This window comes from Sus scrofa, chromosome 3 (assembly GCF_054392235.1).
Source record: "Sus scrofa isolate SSC_HxYL_T2T_F1_AM1 chromosome 3, Sscrofa_HxYL_maternal_Yorkshire_Landrace_v2.0, whole genome shotgun sequence".
NCBI lineage: Eukaryota > Metazoa > Chordata > Mammalia > Artiodactyla > Suidae > Sus > Sus scrofa.
This window is the reverse complement of record NC_139385.1, coordinates 4,998,243-5,012,843: the sequence shown is the minus strand read 5'-3', so window position 1 is coordinate 5,012,843 and position 14,601 is coordinate 4,998,243. Positions and strand designations below refer to the sequence as shown.

The following is a 14,601-nucleotide window of genomic DNA, read 5'->3' as shown; positions in this document are numbered from 1 at the left end:
AAAGACAAAAAGACAAAAAAAAAAAAAAAAAAAAGTCTGGCAGCAAACAAAAGGAAAGGGCGGATGGATGGAAGCGTTACGCTGGGCAGGTGTTACACGTGTAAGGACCAGGTGTTCTGTACACACGATCTCGTATTATCCTCACAAACACCCTCCGTTACCACCCCCGTTCGACGTTCGACGCACGTGGCCACTGTCCTCAGAGAGACGTCGAGGAAAAGTAAGCGGAGAGATCAGACTGGCTCCCAAGCCCGTCCTCCTTCCACTAAACAAGACCAGGCAGACAGGTGAGCTGGCACTTAAAGGTGACGGTCATACGGCCTCACGCAGCACGTCTTCAACACGGTATTTAACAAGCCAAAAAAAAAAAAAAAAAGCCACAAAGAAGGAAACATGTTTGAGGCAAGTATTCAGGAAACGGGTGATGGGCAGCCGGGAAGGAAGCCTGCAACAGCCCTCAGGCCAGGAGGAGCCTAGAAAAGGAGGAGAGGGGCAGAAACGGGGAGGAAAGCACAGGTCTCTTGGATACCCAGAGAGAAGCGGCCTGATCAGGACGGAAAACACTAGGAAGGGGAGGGTGGAGATGCTAACGAGAGTGAAAGTCTAATCGGGGCTGTTGGAGGAAACTCTCCAGGGCTGCTGACCCACTCCACCGGAAGGGACTTGCAGAAACAGGGCCCGTGGAGCCGACACCTTCGAAAACCACTCCCATTTCAAATGCTGTTTCACTCTCCTCTGTAAACACTCAAGTTCCTGGAAGAGCCAAGACTTTCAAATCGAGACTGCGTTCACCAATTTCCTCTCTGACCTGTAGGTGGCCCAAAAAGACTGGCCTGTATGAAGACGTGCTTTTTGTTTTTTTGTTTTGTTTTGTTTTATTTTGTTTGTCTTTTTAGGGCCACACCCAGGGTATATGGAAGTTCCCAGGCTAGGGGTGGAATCAGAGCTACAGCTGCCGGCCTGCACCACAGCCACAGCAACACGGGATCCAAGCCGTGTCTGCGGCCTACACCACAGCTCTCGGCAGCGCTGGATCCTTAACCCACTGAGCGAGGCCAATGATCGAACCTGCGTCCTCATGGATACGAGTTAGATTCGTTTCCGCTGGGATGTGATTTTGTTTTAAAGGAATACATATTGTCTGAATATGGGAAAGAAAAAGAATGGAAAATGTGGCTACATAAAAACTTCTGTACATAAATACACCTTGAAGTTAAAATACGAATCACAAAATCAGATACAGTACATATACCTGCTCTGTGTATGACAAGAAATAGGCAATAAAATGCATATAGAGATCTTGCAACCGAGTAAGAAAATGAAGCACAATCAAAGTTCCAGCAGGCTTTAACGTAACTAGTAATTATAACATACATGTTAAAATAACTACGGAACCTGAATTTCCCATCAGATTGGTAACTATTTAAACTCCGGATGCTGGGTATTGTTAAGGGCACAGAAAACTTTCAAACACAAGGGGTGTTTACAACCTGTGGCAACACACTGCAGACTGTCAATTGCGGAGAATTGCAGTTTCGACCTTTACCCAGCAACGGTACTTTCGGAAATACAAACCAAGGAAAGAAACAAAGCACAACAAACATATATGTACAAGATGGTCAGTGTCACCCTTTAGAGAGGTGAGAACAACAGAAGACACTACAGCTCCGACTGGACCCCTAGCCTGGGAACCTCCATATGCCGCAGGAGCGGCCCTGGAAAAAGCAAAAAGACCAACAAAAAAAAATAGAAAGATAATCAAAGACTAGTCCAGTATCAAGTCAAAGAAGCAGGCCATAAATATTCAATAGGAATACTAATGAAGGTGAGGCAAGAGAGTTTCATTCAAACCAACACAATCTTTCTCGTCATTATTATTATTTTCACAAAATGCATCAAAACAATTTTTTTTTTTTTTTTTTTTTTTTTTTTTACTTTTTAGGGCAGCACCTACAGGATATGGACGTTCCCAGGCTAGCGGTCAAATAGAAGCTGCAGCTGCCGGCCTACACCACAGCCACAGCCACTGGAGATCTGAGTCGAGTCTGCAACCTACACCACAGTTCACGGTAACGCTGGATCCTTCACCCACTGAGCAAGGCCGGGGATCGAACCCGAGTCCTCATGGATACTGGTCAGGTTAAGCAGTGAGCCATGATGGGAACGCCCCAGAATAATTTTTTAATGTTTTTCTTAACCCAACAAATCCTACTTCTCGATCTATCCTAAAGAAATAATCATATATTAACAAAGATGGATGTATACAGATGCCAAAACCATTATTATTTCTAACGGTAAAAAATGAAAAAAGCCCAATCTATTTTCCAACAATATAGCAAAGACTAAATAAACAATAGTACAGAATGTAATGGTCTTAAAATAATGGGTTTTTTTCCTTTTGCTTTTTGCTTTTTAGGGCCACACATGCGGCATATGGATGTTCACAGGCTAGGGGTCAAATCAGGGCTGCATCTGTCAGCCTACGCCACAGCCAGAGCAACGCCAGGTCCTTAACCCACTGAGTGAGGCCAGGGATTGAACTCTCATTCTCATGGATACTAGTCGGATTTGTCACCAATGAGCCACAACGGGAACTTCTTAAAATAATGCTCTTAAAGGCTAGTCTATGACAAGAAAATGTTAACATAATTTCACATTTAAAAATATATATATAGGGAGTTTCCATTATGGCAAAGTGGAAACTAATCCAACTAGTATCCATGAGGATTCAGGTTCAATCCCTGGCCCCCTTCAGTGGGTTAGGGATCCAGCGTTGCCGTGAGCTGGAGTGTAGGTCGAAGATAGGGTTTGGATCCTGAGTTGCTGTGGCTGTGGCCCGAAGTTATAGCCTGATTCAACCCCTAGCCCGGGAACTTCCATATGGTGCCTTGTGGCCCTAAAAAAAGCAAATAATAATAATAATGTAGGCGTTCCCCCTCTGGTACAGTGGGTTAAGAATCCGAATGCAGGGACTCAGGTTGCTGCAAAGGTGCAGGTTCAATCCCAGCCCAGCACAGAGGGTTAAAGGATCTGGGGTTGCCACAGCTGTGCCATAGGTCGAAGTTACAACTCAGATCCAGTCCCTGGCCCAGGAACTGCCATATGTCACAGGTGCAGCCATAACAAATAATTAATTAATTTTGTGGTTTCTCTAAATTTTTTTCTTATTTGGACAAAATGAGGAGTCTTTAATCCATCCATGATATCTTTCTTTGATAAAGATACTTTGTTGTTGTTGTTTTGGGGGGTTTTTTTTTTTGGCTGTGCCTGCAGCATACAGAAGTTCCTGGGCCAGGGATCAAGCCACAGCAGTGACACCAGATCCTTAACCACTAGGCCACCTGGGAACTCTGACAAATGTTTTAAATGCAAAATCAATCAAAAAAGCAGTCTCGGAGTTCCCATCTTGGCTCAGGGGCAAATGAACCTGACTAGTATCCATGAGGACGAGGGTTCCATCCCTGACCTCATCAGTGAGTTAAGGATCCAGCGTTGCCCTGAGCTGTGGTGTAGGTCACAGATGAGGCTTGGATTTGGCGTTGCTGTGGCTGTGGTATAGGCTGGCAACTGTAGCTCCGATTTGATCCCTAGCCTGGGAACGTCCAGATGACACAGGTGCAGCCCTAAAAAAGAAAAAAAAAAAGAGAGAGAGAGAGAAAGAGAAGAGGTTAAGTGGCTAAATGGAAAAGTGAAGTCAAGTTCTCTCTTTTTCGCAAGAGGGGTGCTCCCTCAGCATTTGGAATTTCCCAGGCCAGGGATGGAACTCACGCCACAGCAGTGACAGTGCTGGATCCTTAACCACTAGGCCACCAGGAAATTCCCAAATTCTCTTATAAGAGTAAGAAATAAGATGGAGTTCCCGTCGTGGCGCAGTGGTTAACAAATCCGACTAGGAACCATGAGGTTGCGGGTTCGATCCCTGGCCTTGTTCAGCGGGTTAAGGATCTGGTGTTGCCGTGAGCTGTGGTGTAGGTTGCAGACGCGTCTCGGATCTCGCGTTGCTGTGGCTCTGGCGCAGGCCGGCAGCTACAGCTCCGATTGGACCCCTAGCCTGGGAACCTCCATATGCCGCGGGAGCAGCCCAAGAAAATGGCAAAAAGACCAAAAAAAAATTAAAAATAAAAAAATAAAATAAGATACAGACCGGAGATGAGTTAAGAGTTCTAGAATTCTGCCAAGCAGGAAGGGAGAAGACAAACAGGAAAGGGTTCACCTAATTCAATTTCCTCAGGAAAGTATGATCCAAATTATTAAAGAACTTGGAAGATTTGATCTGAAGTACAAATTCTGAAAAACTTACAAGTTATATGAAAGAAGAAAAATTAATAAAAGTCTGACAATGGGCGTACTGTCAGCCCTCCTTCTAAAGCATTCTGCTCCACAGGGGAAAAAAAAAAAAATACAGAAATTTTGATCAATGGCTGATGTTGGCTCTTGGAGAACCCCTACACAGAGGTGCTGAAAAACACAGCTGTTAATTCCATCTAGGTTGGCTTTGTCCGTTTGGCCGCGCCTGCCGCATCCAGATGTTCCTGGGCCCGGAATCGAACCTGCACACACCAGCCACCGGAGCCGCCGCAGTGACAATGCTGGATCCTTAACCAGCTGAGTCACAAGGGCCCTCCACACCTAGGTTTTGAATCTTCCAATGCTACCCCTGACTGCCACAGTGACCTCCTCACCCCACACAAACAACCTTGAAGAAATCATTTACCTGGTGTTTTTACACCTAAAAAATGAAACGACGTTTCTCACGTCGATAAAGTATGTCCGGACATTCTGGGCTTCTCTGAGCCATATGTAAACACAGAAGTGTTATTAGTAACCTACAGAGAACGCAACTTTTAGAAGCTTATCTAAGATCACTCCCTTCCAAAATAATCTTCAGTCTGCAGAAAACCTTATCGCAAAGTTACAGAACAGACAGACTTGCCTGTTGACAGCTGCGACTTACATGACCTAACACTTTACGTAATATGGAGCCGCAACAATATGACCCACAGAAAAAATCAGTTTGTCCATTAAACAATAGTTATCTTCCAATTATCCTGTTAATGGCCTACGTAAATTGCCACTCTGCTTTTGTTTCTCTTTACGAGCAAGAATTGTAGGTAGTAATAAGGATGATACTAGAAGCATTTAAGGAATAAATGAGGACCTTTTCAACGAGGCTTGCACCTTGAAATCCACTGCAACATGTTAATATTTGTCTCCTGCTTCAACTTAATGCCTGTAATCATTCTATTCAAACTACCACAGGGTAAAAATGTCCCTGAATGGATGCAGTCATCTTTGATGGCAAAATTTAATTTTAAAAATTGCCAAAACAGGAGTTCCCCTTCTGGCTGGGCGGAAACAAATCTGACATAGCATCCATGAGGACGGAGATTTGATCCCTGGCCTCGCTCAGTAGGTTAAGGATCCGCTGCTGCCGTGAGCTGTGGTGTAGGTGGCAGACACGGTCCAGATCTGGTGTGCTGTGGCTGTGGCATATGCCAGTGGCCACAGTTCCCATTCGACCCGTAGCCTGGGAACCTCCACAAGCCGTGGGTGCAGCCCTAGAAAGACAGAAGGAAAAAGAAAAGAAAAGAAAAAAAAAAAAGCCAAAACAATTGGCTGCAAATAAAGGGCCTATTCCATTAAATACTCGATACTTTGAACTGGTTACACTCAATATTTTAAGTATCTCTCGTTTTATGAACAACTTGACTGACATATCATATTCCCTGGTAACCAAAAGCCTCACGGAAACGTGAGCATTTTTTTTAACTGAAGAGGGTGATGTCCACACCGCCTCACTATGAGACGCCTTTAGCTACCCGATTAGTAAAGCAAACGACAAGAGAAGCTACAAATTAAAACTCAACCCAAACTGTAGAGCGCACAGGGTCTGCAGAGTCCCATTCGACCAGTTTGCAAAGTTCAAGCTCCTCGCCGGACAAAACGCGGGGGCTCGGAGCTGGAAAGAGCCTGAGGGGAGTTCTAGCACGTCCGCAGCCCCGAGTCCGCAGCGAGGAATCCAAGGAAGAGAACAGCAAACGAGCGAGCGGGTTGCAGACCCCCGCTTCAATACGAGTGGACCTAGCCCAGACCGCCCACCCGCCGCCCCACACACTGCACCGCTGGGTTCAAGCCCGGATCCAGCCGAACCGGTCCAGGTCCTGGGGCGAACTTCGCAGCTGCCTGCCCGGCCAGGAATGAAGGCGGACGGCGAAGGGGGAGGGCCCCCGCGGCCTTCTGGGTCCCTCACCATCGTACTTGGGGTCCGAGCCCTCGGCCGGGAAGTCGATGGCAGGCGGCGCAGGCACAGCCCCGGCTCCGTCGCCCTCCGCCTCGCGCTCCCGGGCCCCGGAGACGCCCCCCAGCATCGCCCGCCGCGCGCGGGCCGCCGCACTGCCCGCCGGCCAGCCGAGCGCTGCCCTCTGCACTCCCAGCGACCGCCACCGGATCCGGAAGTAGCTGCTCGCGAGGAGGACGACCTGCCCCGCCCTCGCCCCCGTCCCCGCCCCTGGGAGGAGCTGTAGGGGGCGGGCCCGGCCACAGGCTCCGCCCCCCGCGCCCGCTCGGGGAGGGAAGGATGGGCTGTTCCCGCGCGGGTGCACCCCGGACGCGGTCGCCTGGTGGGCGGCGGCGGGAGTCGGCGGCGGAATCGGGGGACCTGCTCGCCCTGGCGGAGTCTCCCCAGCGCTCCCTGCGGCCCCGCCCCACTGACCTCGAGACCCGAATACCCGACGAGTCAGCGCTCTTACGTCTCATGCTAATCCAAGTGTTTACTTTTTGAGGATACAGCGGTGACTGTTCATTTGTCATTGGTTTAAAAATAAATAAATAAAAACACAGGGAGTTCCTGTTGTGGCTAAATGGTTAGCGAATCTGAAGAGCATCCATGAGGACGAAGGTTCGGTCCCTGCCCTTGCTCAGTGGGTTAAGGATCCGACATTGCCATGAGCTGTGGTGTAGGTCGCAGACGCGGCTCGGATCCCACATTGCTGTGGCTGTGGTGTAGGCCAGCAGCTGCAGCTCCTATTGGACCCCTCGTCTGGGAAGCTCCATATGCTGCTTTTTCCCTAAAAAGCAAAACAAAACAAAACAAACACCAATCCACAGCATATGCAACACTCCTCTCAACGTGAACCTATTTTGGTGAACTGTTAGACCAGAACAAAATGGAAAATGCCAACTAGATTCCAGAGTGAATTCAACCTATTAAAAATTCCACTGGTTTTGAAACAACTTTCAACTGAAGTGATTTTAAACTTGAGACAGCCTTTTCCAAGTGAACCAATGGCCATACTGGATCAACTGTGGTTTGAAGCCATTGGATGACCTTTGCCCTCTGGATAACCAAGTCATCAGACTTGATCACCAACACTCTCCTTTTGGAAGTAATTCTCAGTGCAGATCAGATAACAGGGCTGGAATAAAAGGCTTTTCAGATTTGGGGCCTCAACCCCAGTGCAGTGTGCAAAAGTGGTATTGTTTAAGAATTATATTTGAGCATACAGAGTTCCTGTTGTGGCTCAGCAGTAATGAACCTGATTATTATCTATGACGATGCCGGTTTGATCCCTGGCCTCGCCCAGTGGGTTAAGGATCTGTTGCTGGGGTGAGCTGTGATATAGGTCACAGAAGCAGCTCAGATCCTGCATCGCTGTGGCTGTGGTGTAGGCCAGCTGCTGCAGCTCCAATTCAGCCCTTAGCCTGGGAACTTCCATATGCAGTAGGTGCAACCCTAAAAAAGCAAAAATAGATATGTGTGTGTGTGTGTGTGTGTGTGTGTGTGTGTGTGTGTGTGTGTGTGTTTGAGCATAGCTTCCATATAAAGTCCTACGGTATTCATTCAGCCTGATAGAAGCAAATAACTCACCAAGGTTAAGAACGCCCCTTTCCATGCCCTGCCCATGGGATGGGCACAGCTTTTCTTGAAGGTGATTTATCTATATATAGCCATAGCTATAAAAACGCAAAATACTTTTTTTTTCTTCTTTGGCTGACCCAGGCACACAGAGTTCCAGGGCTGCAGCTGCATAGCGAGGCCAGATCCTTACCTCACTGGGCCAGGCCAGAGATTGAACCTGCATCCCAGCACCGCAGACATGCCAACATCCCCTTGTACCACATGGGGAACTCCGAGTACTTTTAACGCCACAGTTCCACTCTCAGGAATGTATTCTAAGGAACAGGTTAAGAATGAGCAAAAAGATTTACCTTAAAATAATTACTAATTGCAACTCTGTTTATTTATTTATTTATTGTCTTTTTAGGGCCACACCCACAGCATATGGGTGTTCCCAGGCTAGAGGTCCAATCAGAGCTGTAGCCGCTGGACTTCGCCACAGCCACAGCAATGCCAGATCCAAGCTTCATCTGTGACCTATACCACAGCTAGCAGCAATGCCAGATCCTTAACCCTCTGAGCAAGGCCAAGGATCAAACCTGTGTCCTCATGGATACTAGGCAGATTCCTTTCCACTGAGTCACAATGGGAACTCCAATCGCAATGCTATTTACAATACCAAAAACAAGAAGACAATATAATTGGTTAAATAAGTTATGAAAACCAATAAAATGGCAAACTTTGTAACCATTGGAAATATTGGTAAGGGGAGGTTTATAATAGAAAAACATGGAAATAAATCCAAATTACAAATAGAAGCACAGTTAGGGTACATCCATGCAATGAAACCCTATGCAGGAATTACAAAAATTAGGGGGAAAGGGGCAGTCCTTCCCTTGGCTTCCATATCATCACACAATTCTAGTTTTTCTCTATTTTACTGGTCTTCCAGCTAATGGCAACTCCAGATTCTTAACCCACTGAGCAAGGCCAGGGATCAAACCTGCATCCTCATGGATACTAGCCATGTTCTTTACCCACTGAGCCGAAGCGGGAACTCCAAGCATTCAGTCTCAACTAAGGCCCAGTAGCAGGCCAAAAGCTTTTCTCGAAAGGAAAGTAGTTATCTGCAGAGAATGGCTGGGCTTTGCTCCAAAACCCTCAGGGCCTGTGCTGTAATTCACCTACAAGCGCCTGTTGGAACTCCAGTCTAGTCGGTAGTGAGGGTGGATCCTGAAAAAAGTCAGCAATGACTTTCAAGACAACTGCCTCAGAGGATCTAACTTCCAGGATCCCATTCACACACCCTCTTTAGCAGTAAGCACCCCAGTAGGCTGGGAGTTCAATTTGCCTTGTAACTCAGTCACACGCAGAATGAGGTTCTGGTTTGGTTTTCAGCCATCACAGAGCTCTGCTATAGCAGATAAGGGGCACATCTTTGAGGCAGACACAGCGCTTCCAGGTCAGTTAAAATCAAATCCCTAAGCTCATCCTTTTCTTTCCCCACTACGTCCAGTGACGTTAGGAGTAACCAGTCAATCCCAATACACGTGTTAATTTAGCAAACTGTTCAAAGGGCTCAGATATAAGATCATCCAGATCCTTGCTTCTTATAAGTGATCGGTTAGGAGTATCCAGTGATGATATTTTGTGTAGCTCGACTGCCACATCATGCTGTGGATTCTGAGTGTCCTTTTTACTTCTAGAAATAGTCACTAGTCTTTCAATGGAATTTAATTAGCGAGCCAATCCCAGAAACCCCAGAGCCAACTCTGAAAACTCACCCTTTCGTTTCTGCTCCTCTAGGACAACTCCTGGCATCTAAGTCTGGCCAGTCTGGGTTCTCCAGAGAAAAAGAACCAGTGGGGTGCGTGTATCTAGAGATTTACTTTTTAATTTTATTTTTTAAGTAGATTCTCTGGGAATTCCCGTCATGGCTTAGTGGTTAACGAATCCGACTAGGAACCATGAGGTTGCGGGTTCGATCCCTGCCCTTGCTCAGTGGGTTAAGGATCTGGCATTGCTGTGAGCTGTGGTGTAGGTCACAGACATGGCTTGGATCCCATGTTGCTGTGGCTCTGGAGTAGGCCGGCCCTACAGCTCTGATTAGACCCCCAGCCTGGGAACCTCCATATGCCGCAGGAGCAGCCCAAGAAATGGCAAAAAGACAAAAAAAAAAAAAAAAAAAAAAGTAGATTCTCTGTCCACTGAAGTTTTTGATACAACATTAAGTCAGGCTTCTAATTTTTTTTTTCCTTTTTAGGGCCACATCTGCAGCATATGGAAGTTCCCAGGCTAGGGGTTGAATCAGAGCTACAGCTGCCGGCCACAGCCACAGCCACAGCCACACCAGATCCGAGCTGCATCTGCGATCTACACCACAGCTCACAGCAATGCTGGATCCTTAACCTGCTGAGTGAGGCCAGGGATCAAACTCGCATCCTCATGGATACTAGTCAGTTTCTTAACCCATTGAGCCATGACGGGAACGCCCAGAGATTTATTTTAAGGAATTATCTCATGCAGTTATGGAGATTGGCAACTCAACTCAAAAATTTTCGGGGTTGGTTGGCAGCCTAGAGAATTGATGCTGAGGTTCAAGTCAGTCTTTTTGTTCTATTCAGGCCTCCATTTATTTGCTGTTGTTTTGTGCTTTTTTTAGGCCTCACCCACGGCATTTTAAAGTCCCCAGGCTAGGGGTTGAATCGGAGTTATAGCTGCTGGCCTGTACCACAGCCACAGCAGTGTGGGATCCAAGCCACATCTGTGATCTACACCACAGCTCATGGCAACACTGGATCCTTAACCCACTGAGCAAGGCCGGGGATCGAACCCGCATCCTCATGGATACTGGTGAGATGTGTTTTCTCTGAGCCACAATGGGAACTCCCCTCCGTTTGCTTAGAAGGGACCCGCTTCGATTATGGGGGGCCCATCTGCTTGATTCAAAGTCCACTGACTCACATGTCAGTCTCAGCCCAAAACACCCTCATGGAAACATCCAGAATAATGTTTGACCAATCACCTGGCACCATGGGCCAGACAAGCTGACACATGAAATTAACCTTCCCAGAGAGACGCTGAGACAGGATGGGAGTGGCCTAGAGGAGGGGGTGAGGAGGCATAGCAGATTTTTCCACCAGAGGAAAACTTGAAGAGGCTTCTTCTGGGCTGTCACCTGAATTAGGAGAAGGCGACATCCATATTAAGACCTAGGAGGGAGTTCCCTGGCCATGTAGTGGTTAGAATTGGGCACTTGCTCCGCTGCGCCCTGGGTTCAATCCCTGGTCTCGGAACTAAGATCCCACTTGAAGCCGCTGCACACAATGGGCAAAAATAAGATTTAATAAAATCAGCATTCCCATCCAGGATTGGAGATCCTGGCCTCGCTCAGGGTCCAGCACTGCAGTTCACAGACGCAGCTTGGATCCCGAGTTGCTGTGGCTGTAGCTACAGCTCCGATTTGACCCCTAGCCTGGGAGCTCCCATATGCCACAGGTGCGGTCCTAAAAAAAAAAAAAAAAAAAAAAAGACAAAAAAAAATAAGATTTAATAAAAACATTGTTTTGAAAGGGAGATGATATTCCAAGACAGGAAGAAAGTACAAAGGTCCTAGGGTAGGGATGAACTTAGTATATTTCAAAGAAAGATGCCAGGAAGAGAAGCAAGCAAGCAGGAGTGGCAGGACAGCCAATGAGGTCTTGTGATGGGTCGGGCTTTCTGCACTTAGAACAAAATTCAGACTCCTCCATAAGGCCTGCAGGCCCTTTCAAGAGCTGCTGAGCCTTCCTTACGCTGTGTTCACTTATGCCACTCTCAGGGGGTCACGCTGAGGACTAAGACACAGGACTTCAGGCTTCATGAGAGAGGGCCAGAGCAGGGATTGTTCTTGAGGTCACAGATTCTCGGGGACAGGGCAGGGACAGAGTCACACAAGAAGCAGGACAGAAATTTTGGTGATGGAATAATCGGTGGCCATTGACTGCACGGCTGGCCTCCACCCACCTCCTCCACATATACACTGCATGGACAGTGTAGTTTTTCCTCATGGTGAAGCAAAGGCAAACTTCCTAAAGAGACAGGAATCTCTTCATGGCAGGGGTGGGGCTCTCAAAGTGGGAGCTGCTTCTTTGGGGCAGTGCAGGCACGTGTCTGTGTGCGTGTGTGTATACAGACGCCTACCCAGTTTCTCTCTCACCTCCTCCGTCACTAAGCCCCCTAATGTGTAGCCTTCCAATCAATATCCACATGGACTTCTAAGTCTGCTCTCCCTTAAGGAGAGATCAGTAACATCAGAGGATGTCCCCAGTAGCCACCTTCACCTATCATCCCATTAGAAGCTGAGTGCTATAAACCTTAACAGGATACAACTCATGACCTATCTGGACATGTTTGGAAGTCATGAAGTGAGAAATGGAATTTCTCCTTAGAAGATACTGTCTCGGATGGGTCAATAAACAGATGTTTAAGTATAACTACTAAGGTACTGAGCATAGTATATGAAACTGGGGGTTGTGTATGTTGTTTTGTTTTGCTTTTTGGCCACGCCCGCAGCATGTGAAATCTCAGGCAAGAGAATTCGAATTCCTTTATTTTTACAACGGCTCCAGCCACCTGGAAGTATCTGGGAATGATGAGTATCTGGTAACGAGCAGGAGTTTGGGAGAGGGTACCACACCTTGGTATCTGGCCCTCAAGATGGCCCCAGCAATCTCTGCTTCCTGCTCTTCATGCCATGTTCAGTTCCCACTCACATTGGACTAGAGCTGGTTTAGATGACCATTAGCCTATGGAGAATCGACGGTATGAGGCTTCCAAGCTTAGCTTAAAACACACTATGGCTTCCACCTTGCTCTCTCTCCCTCTCGCTCTGGGAGAAACAAGCTGCCACGTTGTGAGCAGAGGCAAAGCCCAGGTGATGAGAACGGGAGCCTGCCAACACTGGAGAGGTGTGCTTGGAGCAGACTCTTCCCCAGCAGCACCCTGAAATGACTGGGGCCCGGGATAACTGCTGGACAGCAGCCGTAAGCAAGCTGCACTCGGATTCCTGACCCTCAGAAACAGAAAATAAATGCTTGCGTGGGGGTAATTTGTTACACAGCAATAATGAATACACATGGCCAACCAGATTTCAAGCCTCTTAGGGTGAGGAATGGCCTCGGCCAACGCCCTGCAAAAATTCTGCTGATCTGACTGGCTCCCAGGCAACAGTTGTGATGTCACCGTTAGAACCCTCACTGAGTGGGGGTCTTGCCAGCCAGGTGAGGGCAAGCCTCAGATGAAAAGAGACTCTTCAGGTGAGCACACTACTACTTCCCTCTTTACTCTCCTACCTAAGGTGAATGATTCAGGGGCCCTCAAACAAAATCGTTTCGTGATACTCCTTATCACAGACACCTTTTAAATGGTAATTTCAAGTGGCTGTTGTTGTAGGAGGCATCACTCCCGTGTCAATCCCTTGACTTATTTCTTTCAATTTTGGGGTCTCCACCCCAGTGTCGGAGATTTTAAGTTTTTGTTTTTTAACAATTCTTGTCTTTTTTTCTTTTTTGGTCTTTTTAGAGCCGCACCCGCGGCATATGGAAGTTCCCAGGCTACCGGTGGAATCAGAGCTGTAGCCACCGGCCTACGCCACGGTCACAGCAACGCCAGATCTGAGCCGCCTCTGCCACTCATTACACCGCAGCTCGCAAGGCACCGCCGGATCCTTAACCCACTGACCCAGGCCAGGGATGGAGCCTGCGTCCTCATGGATGGAGAGCCACGTTGGTTTCCGCTGAGCCACAACGGGAACTCCTGGGGAAAGAAGATTCTACTACCACCGGCCTAACCTTACAGGGTTGCATGAGTCAAAGAAATTGACATGTTTACGGGCAGTTCTTCTTAACTGTTACCCAATACCGTTATTTTCTTCGGTTAGCTCTTTTCGTCTTGGCTCCTGGGAGACATTCCAGCTGCCGTGCGCTGAGCGTCATTCCTCAAATCAGAGTAACTCTGAGCCTGGTGGGAGAGTCTTCCTCCGACACCTCTTATTCTCCGGCTTGAAGGTAAGCCAAGGTTCTGACGGTTGTGGTGGCTTTTCTTTTCGACGGTGAACCGGGTGGGCTGGACACACAGTCTCAGCACCCACGAGCTCGAGCTGTTCCCTCCACCTCGATGCCCAGCCCGGTCCCTCACCATCACGCCTGGGCTACGAGCCCTCCTCTGGAAAGTCGAGGGCAGGCGGCACGGGCACACCCCCCGCCCCGTCGCCCTCCGCCTAGCGCTGCCCCCGGCATCCCCGGCCGCGCGCCGGCAGGAACTCCAACCGCCCTCCAGCCCAAGGCCGCCCTATTCCGAACCCGGAGATCGCCACCGGATCCGGAAGTGGCCCCTCGCAAGGCGGAAGACCCGCCCCATCATCCCGCGCGGCGCTGTTGGGGGCGGGCTCTGCCCCAGGCCCCGCCCCTTCCACCTTCTGGTCTGGAAGGCTGGGCGGGTCCAGCGCGGGTGCGCTTCGCGCGCAGGTGGAGGGGTGGCCTGGTCGTCAGGGGTGGCCGGCGGGGCTGGGCGGTGCTGGACCCCTTACCTGGCCTTTCCCAGCCTGGGTCCCGGCGGCCCCTCCTAGCTGTCCTGGAGAAGGCCTAAAGTCCTGGCCGACTCGCAACACCCCACCTAGGTCCTTCTTCTGTCCCCAGGAGTAAGCAGTTTGTTGAGTGACCTTCTGATTTATATTTATTAAGACACACACGCTCACATATCTGCAAGTTGCAGACCAATATGTA

General features: G+C 48.6%; 1 protein-coding gene and 1 long non-coding RNA gene across 16 annotated transcripts in view; one reads left to right on the top strand and one right to left on the bottom strand.

The window, feature by feature from the left end:
* EIF2AK1 (eukaryotic translation initiation factor 2 alpha kinase 1) overlaps positions 1-14,601 on the bottom strand; it is a 293,498-nt gene that overhangs the window by 28,148 nt on the left and 250,749 nt on the right. For 13 of the 15 annotated variants that reach the window (XR_014840055.1, XR_014840056.1, XM_085016518.1 and 10 more), the window contains exon 1: positions 6,251-6,450. The exons of 1 other annotated variant lie outside the window; for it this stretch is intronic. Coding sequence is in view for 7 of the 14 variants with exons in the window: in XM_085016518.1 (XP_084872644.1) it covers positions 6,251-6,368 (118 nt within the window). In the remaining 7 variants the exon portion in view is untranslated. Of the gene's footprint in view, positions 1-6,250; positions 6,451-14,601 lie in introns of those variants that run through there. One more of the 15 variants, XM_085016526.1, reaches the window with a different exon arrangement.
* The window catches only part of LOC100515534 (ubiquitin carboxyl-terminal hydrolase 42), a 65,855-nt gene continuing 64,327 nt past the window's right edge, over positions 13,074-14,601 (top strand). Inside the window, exons 1-2 of the long non-coding RNA XR_014840052.1 lie at positions 13,074-13,134; positions 13,758-13,884. This is a non-coding gene — a long non-coding RNA (ubiquitin carboxyl-terminal hydrolase 42). The remainder of the gene's footprint in view (positions 13,135-13,757; positions 13,885-14,601) is intronic.